The sequence below is a fragment of the Alosa alosa genome, chromosome 5, assembly GCF_017589495.1.
Source record: "Alosa alosa isolate M-15738 ecotype Scorff River chromosome 5, AALO_Geno_1.1, whole genome shotgun sequence".
Taxonomy (NCBI): domain Eukaryota; kingdom Metazoa; phylum Chordata; class Actinopteri; order Clupeiformes; family Clupeidae; genus Alosa; species Alosa alosa.
In genome coordinates this window covers 4,293,054-4,318,632 of record NC_063193.1, presented here as the reverse complement: position 1 = coordinate 4,318,632, position 25,579 = coordinate 4,293,054, and the positions used below count along the sequence as shown (strand labels likewise).

The 25,579-nt window shown below is 44.8% G+C and overlaps 1 protein-coding gene across 1 annotated transcript in view; it reads right to left on the bottom strand.

The window, feature by feature from the left end:
- Window positions 1–25,334, bottom strand: part of nos1 (nitric oxide synthase 1 (neuronal)) — a 42,364-nt gene extending 17,030 nt beyond the window's left edge. The window contains exons 1-15 of the mRNA XM_048244182.1: window positions 25,111–25,334; window positions 22,319–23,102; window positions 20,052–20,205; window positions 14,940–15,080; window positions 12,818–12,963; window positions 12,198–12,360; window positions 11,074–11,165; window positions 9,212–9,353; window positions 8,322–8,461; window positions 6,722–6,896; window positions 5,318–5,419; window positions 3,978–4,172; window positions 3,661–3,746; window positions 2,772–2,916; window positions 259–363 (exon numbers count right to left, since the gene is read on the bottom strand). Coding sequence (XP_048100139.1) covers window positions 259–363; window positions 2,772–2,916; window positions 3,661–3,746; window positions 3,978–4,172; window positions 5,318–5,419; window positions 6,722–6,896; window positions 8,322–8,461; window positions 9,212–9,353; window positions 11,074–11,165; window positions 12,198–12,360; window positions 12,818–12,963; window positions 14,940–15,080; window positions 20,052–20,205; window positions 22,319–23,061 — 2,529 coding nt within the window. The 5' untranslated portion in view covers window positions 23,062–23,102; window positions 25,111–25,334. The remainder of the gene's footprint in view (window positions 1–258; window positions 364–2,771; window positions 2,917–3,660; window positions 3,747–3,977; window positions 4,173–5,317; window positions 5,420–6,721; window positions 6,897–8,321; window positions 8,462–9,211; window positions 9,354–11,073; window positions 11,166–12,197; window positions 12,361–12,817; window positions 12,964–14,939; window positions 15,081–20,051; window positions 20,206–22,318; window positions 23,103–25,110) is intronic.
- Between the last annotated feature and the right edge of the window lie 245 nt (window positions 25,335–25,579).

The following is a 25,579-nucleotide window of genomic DNA, read 5'->3' as shown; positions in this document are numbered from 1 at the left end:
TGTGGCTTTTTTTACACAACCCCTAGCAACATTGAAAAGCATACAGCTCCCTTGTTATTTCTGATGGTTTGATGGCCATGTTCATATAACACTGTTTCAAAACAAGTGTTCAGTCAGCTTGCATAGGTCCTAATGAGTTTGCATAATAAGCAATGTGATTATTTGAAATGACAACATGGACATGCTATTAAAACTCCTTCAGGGTTGTGCTGTACATTATTAGTGTTTTGTGTGTGCTGAGTAGACATGCTCAAATACCTCTCCATTTTCAGGGGGGTCCCCATTGCCGAAGGTGCTGGTCACAGCCAGGACCAGCGTCTCATGTTCAAGGTCAACCATGTCATACTCCTCCATGGACATAACCTGGACAAAGCCAAAAACGACTTTACCTCAAAGACACTTTACAACAAAGACACTTTACCTTAAAGACCATAACCACAAAGAACACTTTTTTTAAGCAACCATTAACTTTCGAGCATTCTACCCAGTAGAGACTGAAAGAGTGGTGGGGGCGATGGGATGTGGGACTGGGAAATGACTGTAGGGTGAACTTCTACCCCATGGGCACGAAGACTATATTTGGCACAGGACACCAACGTTGCCCCCTTCGCCCTTCCCCAGCCCATCTATTCTGCATGCAGTGCAGTGAAGTGTTTAAACAGTCATATTACTGTATTTTACAACCTTAAACCCAATCTAACCATAATCCCAACTGTTAGAATATCTTAAAACCTGACCTTATTTCTTCACTGGGTTACGCGTCAGATAACATTATTCAAAGGAGTATAATCACCCGCAGTAGATAAAAGTGGCGTCTAACTCCAAGTGAATCCTCAGACAAGCTTGGCTCCATACCCATGTCAAATGATGTTGACACAATGGCAAAGGGGGGCGGGGAGACAGTTAATGAACCCTGTGTTCCTGCTTTAACGAGGTGATAATATGTTGTGATACAATTAACATCCCAGCATCAGACTAAAGCACGCCACCCCCCAAGGGCACGGAGATGGGAAGAAAGAGAGAGGGAGAGAGAGAGAGAGAGTCTGAGTGTACTGCTGTGTGTGTTGTGTGACGAGGTGTGTGCCAGTCATCTGCATTTGTAATACTTAATGACTAGATGGCTCTTCTGTGATTGATTGCATTACCAAAAAAAAAATAAAACAGGAAATCTTGTCCTACAGGGAATCGCTTGATTAAATGCACCCATCTAAGGTCTTTTTTCCCCTCCCTCTCTCTCTCCGCCTCACACACACACACACATGCATAACCACACACACACACACACATGCACATACACACACACACACACACACACACACACACATAAACACATGCATAACCACACACACACACACACATGTGCATGCACATACACACACGCACACACGCACACACACACACGTTTCCACACAGCTAGGGGTGGTTTGTGATGTTATCATAAACTACAGTGCGTCGCTTGGTTGAGTAAATTCAGCACTTCCCTCCGGCCACTGCCTCACACAGGAGGAAAAGGATTGTGACAAAAGACACATTTATGCCATCCAAGAGCAACAGCTCCACTGGGTGTGAAAGGCGATGTTTTTCTTCAACATTACAATGTGCTTCTTCACCATGATGCACAGCAGCGGCAGAAACAACATCAGTCACACTCTATTTTTCAGTAGCCTTATGTATAGTGGGCTTGCACCAGAGGACCAGGGAATGGTTTTTAATACACTTTAGGCTTAGACTTCTTGTACGTAAGTAAAAGTACAGAGTGTTAAATGTTATTTCTACTGGAGGCACATACATCCTGTAACAATAAGGTTAAAGGAAAATTCCGGTTTTTAGCAATTTAAGGCCCTTTTCTGATTTGTTTTGGATGAACTAGAGTGGTGGACACCGAAATTTTGACAATTGGTCCTGTCTCGACTTTTCTGACTCGTTTTGAATCGCCTTTGACTGCTCAGGCTACTGTAGGCTACTCACACATGTCCTAAAACAACCCTTAACGTTCGTTTTCAAAACTGTGCAACTCACCGAGTGGTTAGTGGAGTTCGTTGACTATTAAAAGCAAATTATATATCGGCGCAATGTATGATTTCCAGCCGTCTTATTTGCTAGGCCTATTGTGGAACTATTTATTCAGACACCTCACAACCGTGTATAAACTTGTTCAATATTTGAACCTAAAGCATAGACGGTGGCGCAGTAATATCAACGTGCAATGAGTCTTCCAACAGAAATCAATGGGATTTTACAAAATGCCAAATAAAACACGACAGAAACTGTATTTTGCTACGCTACTTGTTTTGGAACATCAACGAACACCACTAACCACTCGGTGAGTTGCACAGTTTTGAAAACAAATGTTAAGGATTGTTTTTGGACATGTTTGAGTAGCCTACTACAGTATGCCTGTTGGCAGCCACCCTGAGCAGTCAAAGGCAATTCAAAATGAGTCAGAAAAGTCGAGACAGGACCAATCGTCAAAAATTCGGTGTCCACCACTCTAGTTCATCCAAAACAAACCAGAAAAGGGCCTTAAAGTGCTAAAAACAGGAATTTTCCTTTAATGTCAGCGAAAATACATCACCTTAATAAGCATCGAGTTCTTATTGGCTAAGGCAATTTTACGTGACATATAATCAAATAAATATGTCCTTGTGATAGATTTATAGGATGCTGAGGATTCTGACAATGTTGAAGAGATTTGGCTTCGAAAATGCAGTTTCAAGGAGAGAGAAAAGTCTTTGAAAAGGGAAAAAAGCCTTGATTGTTAAGTGTGTTACCTTCGCATCAAAAGCGTGTTTGAAGATTTCACAGAGCGTTTTGGCATAGTCCTGAGATTTGCCCGTCTCTGTGGCGAACAGAATGGTGGCCTTCACCCTTTTGGCCATGGCCGCACCCATGAGTTTTGCGGAGAACTTTACCGCCCTGCGAACACACACACACACACATAAACACACACATACACACACACACACACATACACAAAAAAAACCCACAAGTTAACACACACACAAAGTCAAAAACAAACAAAAGAAACTCTGTCTCCACCTCTCCCTCTCCAACTCTCCCTCCATCTCTCTTTCTCTCTCTCCCCCCTTCTCTCTTCACTGAAACCACCGTCTCTCTCCTGCTGCTTCTTGCTGCCTGCATTTGCCTCGCACTAGAGCCGGCAGCACGTATCCTGTTTAACCGGCACCGGCAATCATGATTACCTAGCTTCTCTCATCCTCTGGGCAATTATACATTAATAGCCCAGAGGAAGAGGTGGAGGAGGAGGAGGGGTAACAACAGTGGATCCTGCTCTGATTACCCGCTCAGGGGTGTGATGGAGGGAAGTACAACATCGACTTCCTCATCCTCATATCCTCTTTATGTATCTTGTCTAATATCATCATGTCTGGATAAGGCAAGACTAATTGCTAAACAACTAAACACAGATTAACATAAAGAGAGAGAGAGAGAGAGAGAGAGAGAGAGAGTTGCTATTTTCATTTTACGGTGTATCTGCGGTTGCATCTGTGGTTTGTAATACACAAACACACTGTAATTCATAAAGGCAAAAAAAAGAAACAAACTGTAATTGGCTGGTTGTAGTGTCTTTGAGTATTTAGAAAAGTGCTCTAGAAATGTAATGCATTATTGTTATTACTGTTCTTGTCTGCCACTCACTTGGCAAGCTTCTTGAATCCGATGGTTCTCTTCTTGGTGGGAGTCCCGTTCACCGCCTTCCACACGTGATTGTTCCAGGGGTCGGCCTGCACGCACACACACAAAATGAAAAGAGAATAAAAGAGGGAAAAAGGCATCAAATCACAAATTGCATTTTTAATCTTCAACACGGCTTTCAACTTTCACACACACACACGCACGCTAATGCCTACACATATGCTGCACAAATGCTCATACTCATACACATACATGTTCATACACATATAAAGAAAAACGCACGCACACACACAGTACCCACTCTCTCCACGGTGCAGTACCTGGTACTCGAACGAGGGCGTGAGGCGATAATTGATCATCTCCTGGTGAAACACTGGCGTTATGCTGCCTGACATGGGCGGCACGATCCATACCCAGTCTCCTGGGCAACCCCCTCGCACGCGGTACTCGTTCTCCATGTGCTTGATGAAGGACTCTGTCGCTGAGTGGTGGTCCACTATGGTCACCTTAGATATCTGAAAGAGATGATTTATTTCTTTTTTTTTATTCCTTTGCAAGTTGTCAGTTCCTTTGATTTGTGATTATTGTAACGCCTCCAATTATCACCACTTTCGTTTGAAAATTCTAAAACAAGGATACAAGGATACAAGGAAGTTTATTGTCACATGCATATAGTTACTGGAAGTAAGAAATGCAGTGAAATTATGTCTGGTGTCAGCCTATTTGTGCATTTATGGGGGGGGGGGGTAAAAAGTGCAGTAGAAGAGGGGTTTAGTAGATTAAGTGGCAAGGGCTGCATAAGAAAGGTGGGGGAGGATTGGGATTGGGGGGGGGCACCAACAAGGAGCACCCAAGAGCAACAGGGGCAAGGAAAAACTCCTTTACCAAGGAAGAAACCTTGGGCAGATCCACGGCTCAAGGGGCGAACCCAACTGCCAGGGGTCTTGGTGTGTGTGTTGGGGGGATGACAGGGGAGATGGGATAGTGTGCTGTGTATGTGGGGAGAGGGCAGTGTGCAATATGTGTGTTGGAGAAGCTTCCTCATGAGACAATGTGCTGTGTAATGGGGGGGGCAGTGTGCTGTAAGTATGTTGGGGATGTGTGTTTTTCAATGATGTTTTTCAATACTTCAAAATAACATTTGATAAATGAACCTTACATTTTTCAGAACATGAAAGGTTAAACCGAGAATTCTTGTCATGAAATTAAAATTCCACTGGAGCTCCAAGCGAATGTGTACACGCAGCCTTACAACACTGTTTACAGCTCTTCGAGTCAGGGTAAAATGTCATTTTTGGTACATAGCTAATTTAGATATACCTATGGTGCGGGTGCTTGCGTTTCTTTAGGAATCCGCAGTCTTGGTGTGTATAGAAATGGATATTAAGTGACACATACTCGCAAGACGGCAGAAATACGGGACCGACGGTAATAGGGGGAGTTCCGATACATGTGCCATTAATGAGGCATGGTACACAATGTAACAATCCTTCCACACACATCACAAACTATTTCAGTCCGAATGTTGTAATGCATGTATGTACAGTATGCCATGGAGTATTTCACAATAGTGTTTTTACATTCTTGTAGTGGTTCATGCTGCTGCTCTGTCGGCCAGTACAGTCCTAGTAAGACTTCCCACTCAGTGTGGACCTTTTACCTGGAAGCTGTAAAGGACAGCAATGTTAATCTCCACCAGCGCCTGGTCCTTCCACAGAGACGAGGTTTTCCTGGTGTCCAGTCCCATCATCTTGGCCACATCCTGTCAGTAACAGAAATGAGACACTGACAGATAGCACTGCTTGCAGATATATCAACATTCACCTACTCAAATTAATTTCACAATGCATAATTCAATGCTACTTGTCATCAAGAATATAAGACTGCCTTGAGGATTGCTGTGAAAGTAATTCAGTGCACTATTCCACAATGTGCATTTTGCATGTGTGATGATAAAGCGCTTGGCAATAAGTCATTAAGAGTGCTCAGTACTCTTTAGTGAAATGCTTCACTCATTGTTTTGATATTGTGCTGGCGCACGGAGCTCCAACGTGCTGGGATTCGGGTGTGTTTGAGTGTGAAGGTGTGTGAGAGAGAGGAGGAGGCTATAGCACTGAAGCTTTCTGCCTTGAATGCATCTCATCGCAGCAGAGAGGAGAGAAGAGGAGGAGGAGAGCAGAGCAGAGCAGTGAACTCCCCCACATGATGGCTATGGTAATGAGCTCTCTAAACAAGAACAGCACGATGTGTCATCTCCATGGTTCTGCTTAGTAGTGAGAACATGCACACACACACACACACATTCTCTCTCTTTCTCTCTCTCTCTCTCTCTCTCTCTCTCTCACACACACACACACACACACACACATGCACATGCACATGCATATACTCACTTACACACACATACTCATTAACATGGAAACATACACAAACACACAAACACTTTCACACATACATGTACGCTCCTGTGTGCACGTGCACACAGTGGAATTCACACACTAATACACATATGCTCAAACGCACACGCACACACACACACACACACACACACACACACACACACACACACACAAGCACACAGAAGCCTTTCAAGAGCTATTTATGAGTAAAAAAAACTGAAAAAGATAGATAGATAGATAGATAGATAGATAGATAGATAGATAGATACTTTATTGATCCCCAGGGGAAATTCAAGAAATGGCAAGAAATGGCATTTTGGCATTTACTGCAACTATTTTTTTTGCTGGCTCTTTCAAGGAAATCCCAAAAAAATCCAGTACATTATGTGTCAGCTCTACACCAGCAGAGGAGAGAAATGGTTTTTGTTAGCAGCTGTCTCTGGAATGGAGATTGCCCAGTTATGGCTCTGATCTGGCCTAGTCATGGCTCTAATCTGGCCCAGTTATGGCTCTGATCTGGCCCAGTCATGGCTCTGATCTGGCCCCAATCCACTACAAAGCCAGCTACTATCTGGAGCCAAGCTCCATGAGTGTGAGGTGAGGCTGTTTGTTTATCTGGTTGTCTGTCTGTTTGTTTGTTTGTTTGTTTGTTTGTTTTACGGCACCTCCAGGATGTTGTATCGTGAGCTGTCGCAAAAGTCCCTCACGCCGATCTCTGTGCCCATGTACCAGCCGCTGAAGGGGCAGCCAGTGAACTCCAGGCCGCCGATCTCCAGCAGCATGTTGGACACGGCCGGCAGCCCGTACCACTTCAGATCCAGCTCCTTGAACCACTCAAACCTGCCGCAAAAAACAGCAGAGCAGAGCAGAGCAGAGAGACAGCAGCCATTACGCAACAGAGTCGTGCACACAAGTTCTACACCGCAACGCTCCGACTCACTTTTACACATCTGTTTGTTTTAGCAAATGTCTTGTTAATCAATATTATCAGAGACGAAGTTAAAAACAATCTTGCATATTAAGGTGCAATAAATTGTCTGTCGTTATAAATCCATCAGTTCCTTTTTAGAAGTACACTTCTGGCAGGTGTTTAATGTGGTCCCTGTTTGCCTTATTGCCAGTTGAAGTGGGATGTTTGTGTACAGCAACTGAGGACATCCATCAGTGGATCTGCATGAAATCCCTGCAGTGAGTGCTGCTATAACTCTCTGTATCCCTGCCAAGTCTCAGCCCAAGCCTGAATTACCTTGCCACCCCTAATTTGCGCTACATAAAGCAAACAGCAATGTGCCCAGCCAAAACTATCATTATCACCAAAAGAACACCTGCGAGAGCAGCCCGGCCCCCTCTTCGTGTAATGCACGCTACCTGAGAGTGGTGAGGGGCCCAGGTGGGCTGATCGGTGGCAGCGGTAGTAGCACTAGCTCCCCGGAGGGCTTTTTTCAGCACTAAGACATCATTGGTACGAGCGAGCGGAGACTGCCAAGCTGGCAGCGTCGCTCAAGCCAACTGATGTAGGATTGGAGGAGCCATCCAGTATTGGAGCTTGGCGGCGGTCCCTGCTCAGCACTCTGGAGGATTTCTCCCTTCTGAATGTGAGTCATATGAGTCTCTCTTTTTTCTCTTGCTCTCTGTTTTTCTCATCTCTCTCTCTCTCTATTTCTCTATCTCTCTGATTCTCTCCCTCTTTGCTCTCTCATTGATCCCCTCTCTTTCTTTTTGGCTTCTTTCTTACCACCTTCTCACCTCTTTATCTCTGCCTCCCTCTCTCCCTCCTTCCCTTTCACTGCTCTTCCATTCTCCCTTTCTCTTCATGTCTCTTTCCTTATCCTTATCTATTTATCTACCTTTCAACCTAACTTTCTATATACACCCTCATTTTTCTATCCATTTAACTATCCATCCATTCAGGCTTGTTTACCTCTGCCTCACTTCTCGGAAAACACCCGAGCGCGTACTGTGTTTACCAGGACCATGGGGACACACACAGCATAACCAATCTCTATCGCAAGTACTTAGGGCCTGAAAATAGGCACATAAAAGCAACATGGAAATCACTGACTCCTGTGTGTGTGAGTGCATGTGTGTGTGAGTGTGTGTGTGTGTGTGTGTGTGGGGTATTGAGGAAAAATCTGTGAGCTGATGTGGGTGAGAGTGTGTCCTTGCAAGCCTGTGAGTCTTTATAGCCCTAGGTGTGTGAGTTTGTATGTGTGTGTGTGTGTGTGTGAACATCAGGGGTGTTTACTGCGTTCCTGAATCACTCACTTTGGGTGGATGATGGGCACCTCCAGGATGAGGTCGTCAGGGAGCTCAAACAGCTCTGGGTCATTCCCGTTGGCCTGCAGCAGGAGGGGGAGGACATCGAAGCGACCACGTGGGGCTTTCCAGCCCTGCTGCATACAGATCTAGTCAGAGGAGAATCACAACACCAGGAGTCACTGGAGTCCCTGACAGGACAGCAGCTGATGACACAGCAGAGAGACGTTCAAAATAGCAACCGAAAGCAGGTGTTTTCAAACAATGTTTTCTTTGCTGTGTGAGTTCACTGTGAATGCTTGCAAACACACACATGAATGGTCAGAGGATGTAGTTCATGGCAAACAAACATGGATGCTGGACTACACATTACCATTAAAATAGAATAATCTGGATACACAAAAAATTTTATAAAGTTAAAAGTAGTTGCCGGAATATAGCATTTGAGTAATTAACAGTTTGATTAGGATGGACAGCACTTCCAGTTTAATAGCACTTTCCTGTTACCCTAAATCTAACCTTAACTGTGATGGAAACTAATCAAAATCTTATTGAAGATAGATGTGATTGGCACACACAACCCTCTCTGGGCAAAGGAGTAATACATAATGGACAAAATCAAGCATATCATATGTGGAATCATCTTGACCCAGTAGGGCTAAAAGTATCAAGTCCAAAAGTGTCCCTGTGCACAAGCCTTTAGTGATACAGGTGCAGGTGAGGCAGGTAATTATAATCCAAAAAATGAAAAATCAAAATCACCGCACACTGATGGGGCTCAAATAAAAATGACGTTAATAGTGATCAGTGTGCGGTGATTTAGATTTTTCATTTTTTAGGGCTAAAAGTGTGTTTAAGTATGCAGAGATGAGTGTGCCATTCCCCCCGTGGAGGCTAACCTCTGTGAGCTCCACAGAGGCTGGGTCTCCCAGCACAGAGCCGTCAGGTTGCTTGTAGCCAGCGTAGCGGATCAGCTGGCCGTTCCACACGCGGTAGTCGTGCTTCCCATCCGTCCTCTGGGGGAATATGGTGATGGCCGATCTGGGAAGGAGGAGAGGTCATGTCATGAGTTCATGAGGCCTTTGGCTTTTTGTACTCATTCAGATACAATGACATTGACTTGGTACAGTCCTTGATTACAGCCCAATACACCTTTTGTGAAATTCAGAAAATCTTCAAATGGGAGGAAGTAGCTCTACAACTAATCTCACTCAGATCAGTGCTCCCAATTGTTGTTGGTAAGCTTGAATAGGGCATGACTCTGTCTGAGCCCACCTCACTTGTTCCCATTGAGCCAGAACTGTCTACAAAGAACTGTGAAGACCTTTTTTTAAGAGCACACCAAATTTGACAAAAAAGTGTTTTGGATCATATTCAAGGACTGCACTTTAAAATGATACAGCTGAAAACACTGGACTAAATGAAACTAAATTAAAGTCAAAGTCAAGATGAAAGGGTCAAGCTATTCTTCAGTATTCAATATGTCTAGATGGTAATTTTCAGCAACTCAAGTATCCTATTCCATTTTATTCAATTTGAGGTAAAAAAGACAAAGAAACGACACTTCAACACACTGACTCCTCAACAACGATATCTCCCTATCCTCATTTCAGCAACAAGTTGGCCAACACCAACATTAGCAGGTGCCTCTCATCAGCTGCCACACCAGTGAAAAACCTGCGCTGCAATGATAAATGATGCGGCTTTCTTCTTTTTTTTGTGAGTAAAACCAAAAGCTTCCAACAGCAAGCCTGTCGCTGGGCGCCGTTTCCTATTTCTAGCGGCACACAAGAGTTAGCGAGCAGAGCTTGTTTCTCGGCTCCCTCTGCGCTGCATTCAGCTCTGTGAGGTGAAGCTGACAGCGACAGAGGCCTCGCTATCTGACTCTCTCTCCCTGTGATCATAGAGCCTGTCGCAGCTAATTAAGCAGAACCTGGAGAATTAGTGTCACCTATGATTAGTGCGCTGAGAGAGCTGCGCTGCTGCGCTGCTGTGGTAAAGAGAAGAGAAGAGGGCAGCAAAGAGGAATGGGAAGAGGAGAGTAGGGGGTTGATGATGGTGGAGGGGGCTGAAGCAGAGGAGTGAGGGAAACAAAACCATGGAGCAGTGGGCCGTACTGGGGCCAGATCAGAGCCAAATTAGGGCCAGATCAGAACTGGATTAGAACCGAATTAAGGCTATATCAGAACTAGATCAGAGCCAGATTAAGGCTATATCAGAACTGGATCAGAACCGAATTAAGGCCAGGACAGAACCGGATCAAAGTCGGATTTGGGTCTGATCAGAGGTGTGTTCAAGTGAGCAAACGTACTGTATGCAAACACCAATGTTTGCCTTGAGTCCCCAAAACATTTGCAGATTACGCAAATGCGTCTGAGGACTACATTGGAATAAGGGTTAACATTAAAATCAAACCAACTGTTCTGAAACTCTACTCAAAATGTACAGGTTCACAGAAAATATGTTTGCCTTGAGCTTGTGTATCAGGGCTGACTCCAGCTACTATGTGGGAAGACACACCATGCAGCGAGGGAAAAAGACCAGAGAAGGAAAGCAAGAAATATGGAGAGAAAGATATTTGGATATATAATTGTATTTTTTTGGCAGAAAAAGGGCATGCTCAGAGGAGGCAATGAAGAACTGTGTTAACACTGTCAGCACAATGAACCTTGTGAAATGGCTTTAGACCTGAAATGATAAGCTGCAAGACATGATGATAACTTAATGAAAGAGGGGATAAGTGAATGGCCTGATAGCTTACCTGAGGTTGCCTTTGTTGGTGGCATATTTGATATGATTACAGATGTAATTAAACATCCCATGAGCTGTTGAACAGTCTCTGGCATCAAATACCTACAGTACATTAAAACAGCACAATTGGAAAATGAGACATTGGCAAAGGTTCAACTGAGCAATCCTCACATACAAGTGTCTAAACTAGAGAACACCAGCTAACAGTCATGTATACTGCTTGGGATTGTCATTGTGATAATATGACAATTCCAATATTGCTCATGAAACTACGTTCTCTCTTATGCAGGCACAAGGTTACTGTAGAAATGGGATGATCCATGGAAGTATTATTTAGACCTTAGACTATATACATTCATTTCAATGACCAATGCTATGTCAACATTCATTATCTAAATTTATTTGGTTGACACTTTTATCCAAAGCAACTTACAGATGTCAAGTAATTGCAGGACTAATAATAATAATAATAATAATAATAATAATAATAATAATAATAATAATAATAATAATAAGGACTAGACTCTCTAGAGCAACTCAGAGTTAAGAAAAGTAACCAAATGTGTATTTAGGCAATAAGCCCTGAGAGCCCGTAGAATCCAGTGATTTAAAACAGCTAAGGGCCGTTGTTAGGCACGACACGCAGCGGCTTATTGCTTTTCTAAAATGGTTGCTGTAAGATTTTACAAAATAAAGGCACAACAACGAGAAATTCATATGGTTTATTCATAGATTGTCAATCTTCCACCAAGAACTATATTAACTCTATCAGAATGGTTGCTAAGCAATGTCGAGACTCAGCAACTCTAACTTTTGTATCAATTTGTGGTGACGCAGTAATAAAGAACGAAATGCGGTCAAAGTATAGGGTTATGCTGGGTTTTACAAGGCCTATTTTCTAAAATGGATAGTTCCAATCCTTGACTATAATTGGCTGAATCGCGTTCAATACCATGAACGCGATTCAGCCAATCATAGTCAAGGATCAGAACTATCTATTTTAGAAAATAGGTCGCACTCATGACTGCAACTGAGCCTATGGGAAACAAACCTCTTGCCACTGAAATAACCAAAGCTGACCGACTGAAGCTTAGCCTTCTGACCTGCCTTATCCTGGCCCAGCCACCCACCCACCTGCAGCTTTGACCATTGGATCCTGCCCACGCATCGGGCAGCATTCCTCCAGGCGTGCTTGGCACCGTAGATGAGCTCCGTGTCCTTCAGCTGGTACGTCCCCGTTGTCTCAATCTCCTTCGTCACCTCCTCCAGCCTGTCGACGTGCGCCTTGGAGCCACATCTGCTCTGGCACATACGTCACACACACACACACACACACACACACACACACACACACACACACACACACACAGAATATGCATACACATATACATTATACACAACTACATACGTCATATGCAAATGGACCCATACACATATATTAACACACACAGACAGGAAAAGCAGTATCCGTGTGTAAGATGTGATAGAGAACGTGTGAAATTGAGACACGTCTACATTTCACATATTCCACCATTCACAAAAAAACTAATCTAGCATTAATTTGGCAGCACATGCACAGGCTACAAGAGCCACAGAGTATCGAAATTGAGATTCTTCACTTTTTATTGGTATTAAAACAATAATGTTGGTATCGTGACAACAGGAGTTGTGGATGTGTCCCCACCAAAGCTGAGACCAAACCTACGCCCTTGCCACAGATAGATGGTGAGATGTTGAGATGGAGGCTGGCTTGCCTTTTTATGGAGCTGTAGTACTGATTGATGAAGTCGGTAGCCAGGGGAAGAAGCTGGTCTTTGGTTCGCACCTCATCTGGCTTGCGGCTCTGCTGGTTGGGTGTCATAATGGAACCGAGGCACACCTTCTCAGTGCAGATGGGTACCTGGGAGCCACACACACACACACACACACACACACATGCACACATACACAAACACACACACACACACGCACACACACACACACACACAGTGATTGTCAAACAGTGTGTCCAGAGAGAAGCGTCAGTCCAATCCCTGCCTCTCTCTTCATCCCTCTATTTGTTTCTCCAGCTCTCTTTTCCTTCTGCTCTCTTTCTGCGTCTCTCTCCCTGGGCCAATTCATCTCTCACTTGTTCTCTCTCTCTCTCTCTCTATCTAATTATTTCTCCATCTTACTCTTTTCATCAAGTGCTGCTGAATGCCTTAGAAAAAGCACATGACCTAAATGCACAGTGAGCCTTCTAATGTGTTTATTAGGCAGATCATGCCACACGTACACAGATGGAACGGAGAAACCATTTCCTCTGTATACTGGAGATGTGGCAAGCCCACAAATGAGCTCGGATGAGCAGAGAGAAAAGTGGAGAGAGAGAGAAAGAAAGAGAAAGAGGCAGAAAGAGAGAGAGAGGGAGTGATAGCACAGACAGGAAAGAGGAAATCAGCCAGTGCCCAAGAACGAGTTCATATGGTCAGTGTAATAAGATTAGATTTGATGTGCACTGTCACTTTGGGTAGCTGCTAATGCGTTGAATACATTAGGGGGGAAACGGCAATGTGGAAGCGTGACACAAGTGCGAATTTAACGCTAAACTCAACGCTGCTAAAACGATGTCCTTCCGTCACGCTAGAGCACCCACTCGGGCTGTTAAATGAATGTGTGGACCAATGAAGTCCGCAAAAAGTGACCGAAAAACCCCACCCAGCCAGCTCCTACTCTTCTCTGGCCTGTAAACTCTGAGAAAAGAGGCTCAAAAAACCCTCCATTATGTCACAAGGACACGTCTCGCCCAGACCTGGTCGGATTGACTAAATGAACTGTCGGACTAAATTACTGATTGATTTGCTGTCCCCACTGACCGTCTAAAGCACTGACAGACTGACAAGCTGATTGGACTGACTCACTCACAACAGTAAAAAGAAAAATGTGTTGGGAGAGAGAGGGAGATAGAGAGGGAGGGAGGGAGGATGGTGGATAGTGTTAAAAATAAAACAAAGAAATCGTTTGCGCCTGAACGCTTCCGCCAGTCATGAAACACTAGGGGCTCGCGCCAAGCAGCTGCCTTTTTCTCTTCGTCATCAAGAGTGCCATTCGCTGAGGCTCAAACTCTGCGGCTCAGAAACTCCTGTGTCCTGTGACGTTCTGCATAATAATAACAAGTCTAAGAAGTCATCATACTGCCAATTATGCCATCCGCACATGCCACTAGTAGGGGCCCATGCAGAAGTCATGAAAGTGATTCAGTGGCACGAGCACAGCCGGGGGAGAGCGGGTAGCATCAGCTGTCCTGTGAGTGCAGATGGAATGGTGCCCGAGAGTGAGTCGGGAACGGACTCGGGCCGGATCAGGCCTAGGTCCAGAGCAGAGCCATTCCAGTGGCGTCACACTGCTGTGTAGATTGACACTCTCTAAGAGTGTTCACCCACTGGGTCCCTCTGAGCCCAGGAACTTGCTCATCGTCTTGCACACACTACTGTAATAATGATTATGTGCTGATAGACCTAAAACTCCATTAGTGGTATGTACTTTAGCTACAGCACATGGGTTTTATTTTCTTTTGGTTGTTGTGCTGCTGCTTTTAAATCTATTTTGTAAACATTTGTGAGAAACAATCTGAACTGAAACATGCCCTCAACCTACTTGTTCTGAGCATGTGTGGCATCTTGGATTAGCTTCTTTCATGAATAAAAAAGTTGCACCCAAGAAAGGCAACCAGGGGCCAGGAAATGGTTGGTAATTGGCTAAAATCCGGTTGTCCAGGGCGACCAGACAACCATTAAAGTAAATCCCTGTGAGAATATATCTCAAGCATGTGATTTGTGTGTGTGTGTTGTTGGATGGGTGTGTAATGTGTAAATGATTGATGTCACAACGGAGTACCTGGTTGCTGGCACCGAGGTGCAGTGTGTCACTGTAGACCGTGCCGCTCTCCCAGTTCTTGACCTTCATGAAGCGCGGGCATTTGGAGGGGCTGCCGTTCAGCAGGTTTCTGTTGGGCGATGTCCTCCCTTGGCTAAGAGGCTTAAAATAGGAAAAACATTTAAGAAACACGTCAATATCTCAAGCTCTTCCATTAGCACTTAACTGCTTGGCCTGTTTCACATTGCCTACTTCTGTGTTGTGTTATGTCTGTGTTACCTGTTGATTTTCATTTTGGCGCCCATACTAAGAAGCATGACAAGCGACTCAGGCACAGCTCAAGAAGCATGTCATCTAGACATTTTCCGCATCAAGTCTATTTTTCACGCATGCTGAAAGATATAGCTCTGGCAGTAGCAGTGCCACAGCAGTCATGCTGGCAATCTGAAGACACGTACACAAACATGAGCCGCAGCTGTTTGTTTGCAAGTTGGCAATATGAAACAGACCAGAGAAAGTTGATGAGTCTCTTACCGATGAAAATGTCTGAATGTATTGAGCACCTGTTTAACAATGCAACAGATAAAATCCTGCAATTATCATAACAAACATACTCTATCTTTATGGTCAAAATACACTCAAAACATGAAAGAGGTAAACGATTAAAAGAGTTGATGCCAGTGTCATTTCAGTTTCACATAATTGCACAGTGAATTCCAGTTGTCTGTGATGGGTCACAAAGAGTGTACAGCAGAACAAATCAGCTTCATAACACATTGTCTTGAGGAAAGTTTCCATTGAAAAGCATGCGTGTGATCCTGGACCTCATCGTCCCCAAGATCAAAAGAAAATCAATCTGCATCCTATTCAAACCCTACTGTCATCTCTGCAAAGGCCCACAATTTGTGACTACCAGGACAGGCACCTGAATGCCAACATAATTGTAGCATTTTTCCCCGCAGGAAGTGACTGTGTTGAATGTCAATCGGGGCTCATTGATGTGCAACTGTCCTACAAGGGAAAAACGAGAGGCGCTCCCTTTGAATCGATTTGATTCAGAACACAATAGTGGTTTAGTGTGCAACGCAGAGGGGCTAACACCTCGACGTGAACCAGGCCATGTATATGATCATTATCTCACAGGCCGCACATTGTGCACACTGAATCGCCTATTGTACTCTAAGAACAAAGACACCTCATTAACTCCCATCAGATGAGTGTGTGGTGAACCAGATGTGGTGAATTAAGTTGTTTAAACTCTGTGTGAGTGTGTGTGTGTGTGTGTGTGTGTGTGTGTGTGTGTGTGTGTGTGTGTGTGTGTGTGTGTGTGTGTGTGTGTGTGTGTGTCAAGAGACAGTCAAAGAGAAAGAGAAAGACAAACTTCCGAGTTGAGGCCACAAAAGAAATTGAAAACTGTAATTTGACTTGTCTTGTTCATAGATTTATTAATTGATGTGCATTAAAGATCTGCAATGAAAGGGACTTTTCGCATAATTATGTTTCCAAAGGAGCTTAAAAGGCACTGGCATCAGAGAAAGAAGCGGGTACCCAGTGATAGGGTCCAACATCTCTCCCCTACTTATTAGACTTTCATTTATACAACGCCCACACTGTCCGACTACAGTATTCTCAATAAAAAGGGACTTTAAAAAGCCAAAATTCACACAGTAAAGCAATTAACTGTCATCACTTTAAGGTGAATTCCTTCCCCTAACAACCATTTTCAAATGTAACATGTGCAGCGTTAAATCATTTCATATCATCTTCTTAATCTGCTCTGATAACTTTTAAATTTGCGGCTCTATAGATGCGTGGGAGTCAGACTGCAGCTGAAGCATCCCTCTTATTTTGCACTGCAGATCTGCAGCAGAGCGTGTTGTTACTTGCAATATGGTCTGCTGACAATCTTCACTGGCTTAAATCAGCAACCCACTGCACAGTGCCTTCAACCCCAGGCTCAAATATAGAAGTAAGTATGAGGCTCAAATAAATAAGTGATGTTGCTGACGACGACTGAACTGTTAATTTGTTGACAGAAATGCTTACGTTGTCCAGCCTGGCTTCAACTGGTCCGTAGAGGGCGATAGCTCAGGAGACGCATTATGCGAAAGCGGGACCTCTTCATGCATGAGTCAAATGGCAGTTGACTCACATTCACATGTTGACACACACATCACATCCAATAAAGTAAACTCGATGAGAAATAAACCGCAACTTTCTTGCCCAGCGTGTGAGTCATAATCTGTCTTTTGAAGTGCGTGTCTGAGGGATACCTGGGGAGAGGCGGGTCTGATGTGAACAGCAATCAAAGCTTGGTCTAGTTTGCGCTCTTCTATGGACGCTGCCAAGGCACCAGAGTCTCCACACTGACTCTTGCAGCCTTCAGAGAGAAGTCCTCTGGCTAATGCAGAAGAGTGCCCAGCGGCCAACAAACCACACAACCCCTCCAGCTACAGCAGGGGCACCCCAGAGACAGACTAGCTCTGAACTGCCAATGATTAGATGAGACAGATCTGGACCAGATCTAGGCCAGGTTTGACCCATGGTCAAAAGCCCCTTTAATTCAATTAAATTAAATTCAATTCAATTCAATTCAATTCAATTCAGTTCAGTTCAGTTCAGTTCAGTTCAGTTCAGTTCAGTTACAGCAGCAGTGATACATGCAGCAATAACAATGGTCTCATGGTCTCAATGGTCTAAGACACTCCCCAGAGCCCACAACCTGAACACTTTTTTCTGGAATGGACAACATCTTTCTGGTTAAAAAGCCAGCCCCACACTATCGAAGGAAAACAGCACACTCCTCAAATTAATTTCTGTCCAGAAATGGCTCTCTGCAGTAAGCTTTCTCTCACTGCTGTGACCTGCCATAGATGCCTGTGTTGGGCTTCGCAGGGTTGTCAAATGGGCCTTTCATGATAAAGCACTTAAGAACACACAAAAGATGATTTATGCTTCATGTCCATTTCATTTTTTTTCCGGTTAACTTTGAGCAGCACACAAGTTTTCCCACTAAGAAATGCATAAATATGCTGCAGCAATACTCCTCTCGCCCTCCAGCTTAGTGGAAGTCAAGGTGAATGCAAAGCCACATCATGATTTCTATGGCTCCCAGTGTTTCCCATACATTGACTTATTTGTGGCGGGCCACCACAATATCAACACTGACCACCACACAATGATTTTCCAGGTTGTACTAAATTGTGCTTTAATCTGGTTAGCATCATAACCATGCTGCGCTAATGTGTTTAAAATGGTTGTATTCAAGTTAATTCTGCAAACCTACCACCACAAATAGAATTCAATTTTGTGGGAAACGCTGGGCTCCTGACTGACCACTGCCCTGCACTGCTTGTGTGGTCATGACACATGCTCTGTGGCCAGCCTCCACTGCTCTGAGAGGCACTTTATGGACCTCTGGGCAAGGCCTCACTTCAGGCTGTTTGTGTACACACTCCAACACAACAAGCTCTCTGCTCCTCCATCATCCCTCTCACCCCCGCAACCTCTCGCCTGTCCAATTGTCTCCCACCACCACACACACATGCACACAAACACACAGGCACGCACGCACACACATACACACACACACACACGCATGCCCACACACACATACACGCACATGCACACACACAAACGCACGCACACACATGCACGTCATGCACATGCACACACACGCGCGCGCAAACACATGCACACACACACACATACATGCACATGCACGCACATGCACACACACATGCACGCACACACACGCACATACACGCACATACATGCACATGCACAAACACACTTCAACCTCTCTTCTACTCTCTTCCCCTCCCAACCTCTCACCCCTGCAACCTCTTGTTTGTCCAATTGCGTCCCACCACCACACACACACATACAGTGCACACACAAACACACACATACACACACCCATGCACATACACACACACACACTTCAACCTCTCCGCTTTACTCTCTTCCCCTTCCAACCTCTCACCCCCGCAACACACACACACACACACACACACACACACACACACACATACACACACGCACATGCACACACACACACTTCAACCTCTCCACTTTACTCTCTTCCCCTTCCAACCTCTCAGTCCTGCAAGCTCCCATCCCTCCATCCCCAAAACCCACTCACTCACTCCAGCCTCTCTGGTCGAGCCGCTCCCTTTCTCCCTCTCCGCCTCCTCTTCAACCTTGCATACACAAACATACATATATGCATACACACACACACACACACACACACACACACACACTGGCTCTCAGAGAGGGTTAATTGCCTGGAGAGACTGCATCAAGCAGAAGGCAGAGGGATTGACTCTGTGTGTGTGTGTGTGTGTGTGTGTGTGTGTGTGTGTGTGTGTGTGTGTGTGTGTATGCTGGCTGCAGCTGCACGCATTCATTGCTCTCCATCCGGTTCTCTTTCAAGGAGCTTGCACGTCATAAGTGGGAGGATTTGATTGGCATGTGTGGATTAGGGCACAAGCAGCACGAGGACTCCGATCCCGCCTCAGGCCTGGCCCCTCTCTCTATCTCCCTCTCTCTCCCTCATTCTCTATATCTCTCACTCTTACTCTCAATCTCCTTCATCGTTTCTCTCTCTCTCTCTCTCTCTCTCTCTCTCTCTATCTATCTATCTATTGATCTATTAATCAATCAATCAATCTATCTATCTATCTATCTATCTTGGATGTGGGAACATTTATACTCCTGCTTCTACTAGCTTTGCTAACACCGATGCGGAGTCTCGTGCTTCGACATCTTCATGGCCCTCAGGCCGAGAGAGACTCAGGTGATAAGATCCCAAGAAAGAGCCAGGTCTAGCAGCACACGTCTATCACACACATGGACACACACACTGATTGGCATGCCCCCCCTCTGGCCTCAAGGCAGATACACAGGATAAAGGTGTTCACTGGAAGAAAAAGTTGCCAAATGCGCACACACACACACACACACACACACACACACACACACACACACTAAACCACACACAACGCTGTGGCACAGAACATGCTGTCATGGTATGTTCTCGTGCCTTCAATCGACCACCTTTGACATGCATAAACACATTTGATCGCACACGCAGGATTAAGACTAACTTGTTCAAAAGTATTCACTTACGCACGCTGATGGCGGTGCTCCCTTATCGTCGGCACTCTCTGAGTACGGGTTGTTGAGCACCGTGGGCATGTTGTCCTTCCTCCAGAGGTCATCAAACACTCTGTCGTTATCGGATGCCAGCTGTGAGGTCATGCCATTTCCCAGGCACAGATCCCTGAAAGGCAGGCAGACAGGCAGGCAGGCAGACAGACAAACACAGACAGACAGACAGACAGACAGGGCTTGCGTCAGGATACCCCACACCCAAACATCTGTTTTCTGAAGTCCATTAGTCAGGCACTTCTTCCTCCCATGCCTCCAAAGTCACTGGCCCACCTTTCTGAAGGTCACATGCAAAACACTCAAGCATCTGCTGGCTTGTTTATTTCAGCCAGTGAGTGCAACATCACAAACTGTCGTCTAATAAATAATGGTCCAATAAAAGCCTTATTTACTAAACACGCTTGAGCATGTGTTTATCAAGGCAGAATTGCATCTTGGGAGTCATGGTCACATATTTACAAACTAAGTGAGATAAGAGGCACTGGGCAGGTAGGCAGAGAGGCTAAAACTGCAGGGGGATTGGTGTGTGTGTGTGTGTGTGTGTGTGTGGGGGGTCATGGTGCAAACTGTGTGTGGGTGTTGGAGAGAGGGGTCCTTGTAGGTCAAACTGATAAACTAGCTCTGTCCAGCAGCGTTCAGGTGACTCATATGGGCGGCTTCAGCACTTGTGAGAGACACACGCACACACACACACACACATCTCTCTTACTCTCTCATTACCATGTCTCTCCCTCTCTACTTTTCTCTGTCTCTCTCTCTCTCTCTTCCTCACTGATGCCTTTCAGTTTCTTCAATCAAACACAAACAACTAACGTCACTCTTTTCTAGACTAGTCTGTCACATCAAACCATCGACTGCCTCGGTCTACCTCAAATCTATAAACCATCGACTGCCTCGGTCTACCTCAAATCTATAAACCCAGTACAAGTTTGATTTTGTCAGACATTAATGTCTTTTTTATTTCCATGACTATCAGTTGCTTAAAAACCTTGATGTTTGATTAAGTGCAAGCCTGTTTCATTTCAAATGACAAAGTCTGAAAATGACAAAGGTCCCTGGAGAAGAGCCCTTGAATCAATAGTCCCCTTTCCTCATTCTCTTTTCAAGGCTCTCTCCAAAAAATGGATCCAGCCTTTGATGCTTAATGAGGAACTTTTCCAAATGGATGACATTATCAGAGTCAATTTGGTCAGTGGACTCTTTTCTCTTTGCTCTTTTCTCAATGTTATGTTCCGTTTCATTCTGGCGGTCCAATAGAAAACACTCAAGAGCACCAGCAGTTCACTTCATCCACTAATCAGTGGATCGTTTCAACGGCGAATGGGCTCGCTAGGGACAGAGAGAGGGGGAGGGAGTTCGGTACAGGCACATTAGTGCTAATTCCCTGAGAAAAATTATTAACCTCGGAGGATGGAGCGAAGGAGGTGTGGACAACTTGTGAGTCCACATCATTTTGAGATGAGTATGTCGCAAATTAGCGTTCAATCTGCCATGCTTTCAAATGCAGTAATTAAAAACACAAAAGCAAATGACTGGAAAGGAAAAAACACAAAACACAATGCAACTGCTCGATTTAATATACAACAGGAATCATTTTTCTAATTAAGACCAACTGGTACATTTAAGAATATGAATCTGAAATCTCGATTGTTAATGAGACCTACATTTATCCATTACAGTAATTATCCTTCTCTTAAACTAATCTAAAATCTAGTATCTTCCTCTCAGTCTAAAGTAGGTCTAATTATTGCTTACTGCCTGAATCGGTTCAAACAATGGCATATCTCATGGCTCTGCATATTTCCATATTTACATTATCATTTGGTACACATTAAGGCTGTTGATTTGAGAATGATCTAAATATCTGTTTAATGCGTACAGTGACATCTCTCTCACTTTAATGATTTGTTAGTCTTTATCTATAATTAAAGTTAAGTAGTGTGCCTGAGGAACTTCTGGGCATCACCCTTTATATGAAGAGGCACTTAAAGTACTGCACTAAAGTAATTTACTATTAAAGGTTAATATAACCTACTTTTGCATGTCACTAACATTTGACTTGGAGAACTGTTATTCAAAACACATTTGTGAAAGCAAAATACTGCATCCACCAGACCACTCAGTATAACATAATTGTTAAAGTCATGTTGGTCAGTTACAGTTACAGGTACAGTTAAAACTGGCTACAGTTATGTGGGTCCTTCAGGACGGTGTGTAATAGTTACCTCTCTACTTGGACCTCGGCGTCTTTTCGGTCCACTTTTCTCTGTCCCTCTCCGTTCAGCTCCCTCTTGCTGTTCTTGATGAGCTTGAGCACGGGCTCGATCTCTTTCAGTAGGTCGTTGTTCTCCTCCACGCCATTGAGCAGCAGAGGAGAGTTGATGCCATCGCCACCGCCGTCCCTCAGGAGGGGATCCTGCTCGATGAGGGGGATGAGTGAGCGTGGAGGCTCCTTGCGTTGGCCCATTGCTGACGCCACCGTGGTCATGGACAGGTTCTCGATGGCTCGCAGCTCCTTGCTGCTGGCGCTGACGGGCGGGACAGGGCAGCACAACAGGCCACGCTCGAAGGACTTGGAGGCGGGGAAGACGATAGGCCGGGTGATGCGGATGGTGCGCTGCCGCCCGTCGCCCGTCAGAGTGGTCTCCAGGTGCGTGGAGAAGCCCTCTGGCCCGCGCAGGATGAGCACGGCGTGGCTCTCGGGCGACACGTTCTTGAGCGTCTCCAGTGCCCGCTCATAGCTCATGTCCACCAGCGGCTTGTTGTTGACGGCCAGCACGATGTCGCCCACCTGCACCAAGCCGCACTCCTCGGCAGCGCCGCCGCGGATCAGGTCCGACACGATGACGGGCGGCTTGCAGACACGCTGCTTGACCAGGAAGCCCAGGCCACCCACCTTGCGCTTGAAGAGGCGCACGGAGATGATGTTGGGCTGCAGCTGACGCACGCTGGGCTCCGACTCCTGCATGGCGGTGGTGGTGCCGCTCGGTCTGTCCGTCACTGCTGCTGCTGCGCTAGCACAGAGGAGAAGCGCAAGAGAGAGGACATCAGGGAAGAGGAAGAGGAGGAAGAAGTGGACAGCGGAGGAGGCAAACAGCAGAAAGAGAGGAGAGGAGAGAGATAAGAGATGGTGGCAGAGAGAGAAAGAAGAGAGTAGAAAAGAGGAAAGGGGTGAGAGAGGAGAAGAGAAGAGGATAGAACAGTAGAGGAGGTGTGAAGAGGAAAGGGGTGAGAGAGGAGAAGAGAAGAGGATAGAACAGTAGAGGAGGTGTGAAGAGGAAAGTAACATGGGGGAGAGGAGAAAAAGAAAGGCACAAGGGGAAGGAGAGGACATGGAGAGGAAAGGAAGTGAAAGGAAAAGAAAGGAGAATCAAAGAGGAGAAGGGAAAGAGAGGAGAGTAAAAGGGGGGCGAGAACAGAGGGGGGATTGTGAGATGACAGGAGAGGACTGAATCTATTGTAACATTCAAAGGCACATGGAGGCCTGACATCCACACCAGTGGTCAGAGCACAGAAGTGACAGCACGCAAAATAGACTCATTTAGAGGATTTAAAAAATGAGGCAGTTCATACAGTGAGGAATGTTATTTCTCCAAATAGCTCTCCCGGAGATCAGAGACGTGTGCTGTTTCAGAGAAGAACGCACTGGATCTCATTGAGGGGGACGGGTAAAGCAGCGTGGGGGAGCTACAATAACCAAAAAGGCCACTTTTAGTTTTAACCAATATCAACCAAGTCAGAAAACAGTCTGAGAAAGCACTACTCTGGGAGTCCATGAGTGATCTACAATGGGCTCAAGGTAAATCAAACAAATTGGACAGTAGTGTCCTTCATAGCTTGATGTTCTTTTGACCCCGTGCGCCCTTCCACCCATAACTCTCTCATAGCGCTTTCATGCCAGACATAGCATTCTCTGGAATAAGGAAACAATGGCTTAGTGGGTATTGGGAGCTGCCATTTAGAAACTAATCCTCAATGATTAACTGATGACAATTAATATGTGTCTTATCTGAGAAGAGCCTACAGTAAGTCTGTGTGTCAGATTTTAATGAGTTAGTCAGCCAAGGCGCAGTACCAAGGAGAGCGACCTCACATTGAGACGTTCAGGGAATTGCGTAAAGTAATATTAATTAATGACACATGCTACATGTTTAGTTTTTGCAGACTGCTGGAAGGAGATGGCATGCTTAAATCCATCTCCGCGCTTACAATGTCTAAAATGCCATAATAAATACGGTTTCGGTGTCTGTTCGCCAACACCATGACTCATGTCTTTCCACCTTTAAACATTGTCACTGTGGGCTATATTGTCACAGTCATGTTCCATCGAATTCCAAACAAATCTTAAAGCCTATGTGCACAACTACATTTTTCGTGGTTTCTGATAACCGCTTGAAGATAAATGAGTTTGATACCATTGATATTTACTCATTTATTTCTCTATTAACAATATTGTAATAACGGGTCACGTTGAATGTGGGCAAAATCAAGATCAGTTATAGAAATTCAAAATGCATCGCTGCAGCCATATGCATCGTTGATGACAAACAATATAATGGTGGCTTAGGCGACTTCACATAGTGTTTTACATTTTTGTACATATGGTCTACAAGTCCCCCTTTTGGCAAGAGTATAGCCTACTTATTGCACGTGGGGAAATGCGTTGTTGCCTCTGATAAATCGGGAACAGTGCTGCTTGTCAGATTTAACCAAAAAGTTTTACATAGTTCGAAAGTATGAAGACACCGTGTATCAGTTTAGAATGATTTCAAAAAGCCCACAACAGAAGCAACAGAGCTCGTTGTTCATGAAGTCAACGCCGAGTAGTAAATTATATCATATGAACGCACACTAGTTGCTCTTAAGCGACGTGTCTCGGGGTAAAGCTTGCTGAAAATCTTTTTGTGTACAGTTATTTTAGGTCAGAGCTTTCTTGATAAACGAGTATCAAACTTTCAAACCGCTTGTTTTAATTTAGTTTTAAGATAACCCATGAAATTGCAAGAGTAGTGCTCACCTTCACAAAAGAAATAACGGAGGATTTCAAAACGTCTGGTTACTCTCCTCTTTTTGAGATATCCTCTGTGCAAAGACTTCAAAACAGATATTTTCGTTCCTCAGATGTCTTTAGAATATTCGCCCGTCCAACTTGAAGCTGTCACATCAGAGAGGCGGCATGACTGAGATAGTCATAGCCGCTTGGCGCTGCATTAGAATATGGTAAGGGTGGAAAGCGGTTATGAGCTCGCAGCGGGTCGTGCGCGGGCATTTATTCTGTGGTTGTACTGCCTTCTCTTCTGTCATCAGAAGGACTGGTCCCTTCTGACGTACCAGTGCTTTAATGGCTCTGTTTACAACCTTATTGACTGCAGAAAAAATGCAGAATATCATTTCAACTGATGGCTAATTATTCACAATGTTTTTAATTAATAGGAGAGGTCGTGTAATGGACGCAATCCACGTTTGATTATTATACTGTCATTCCT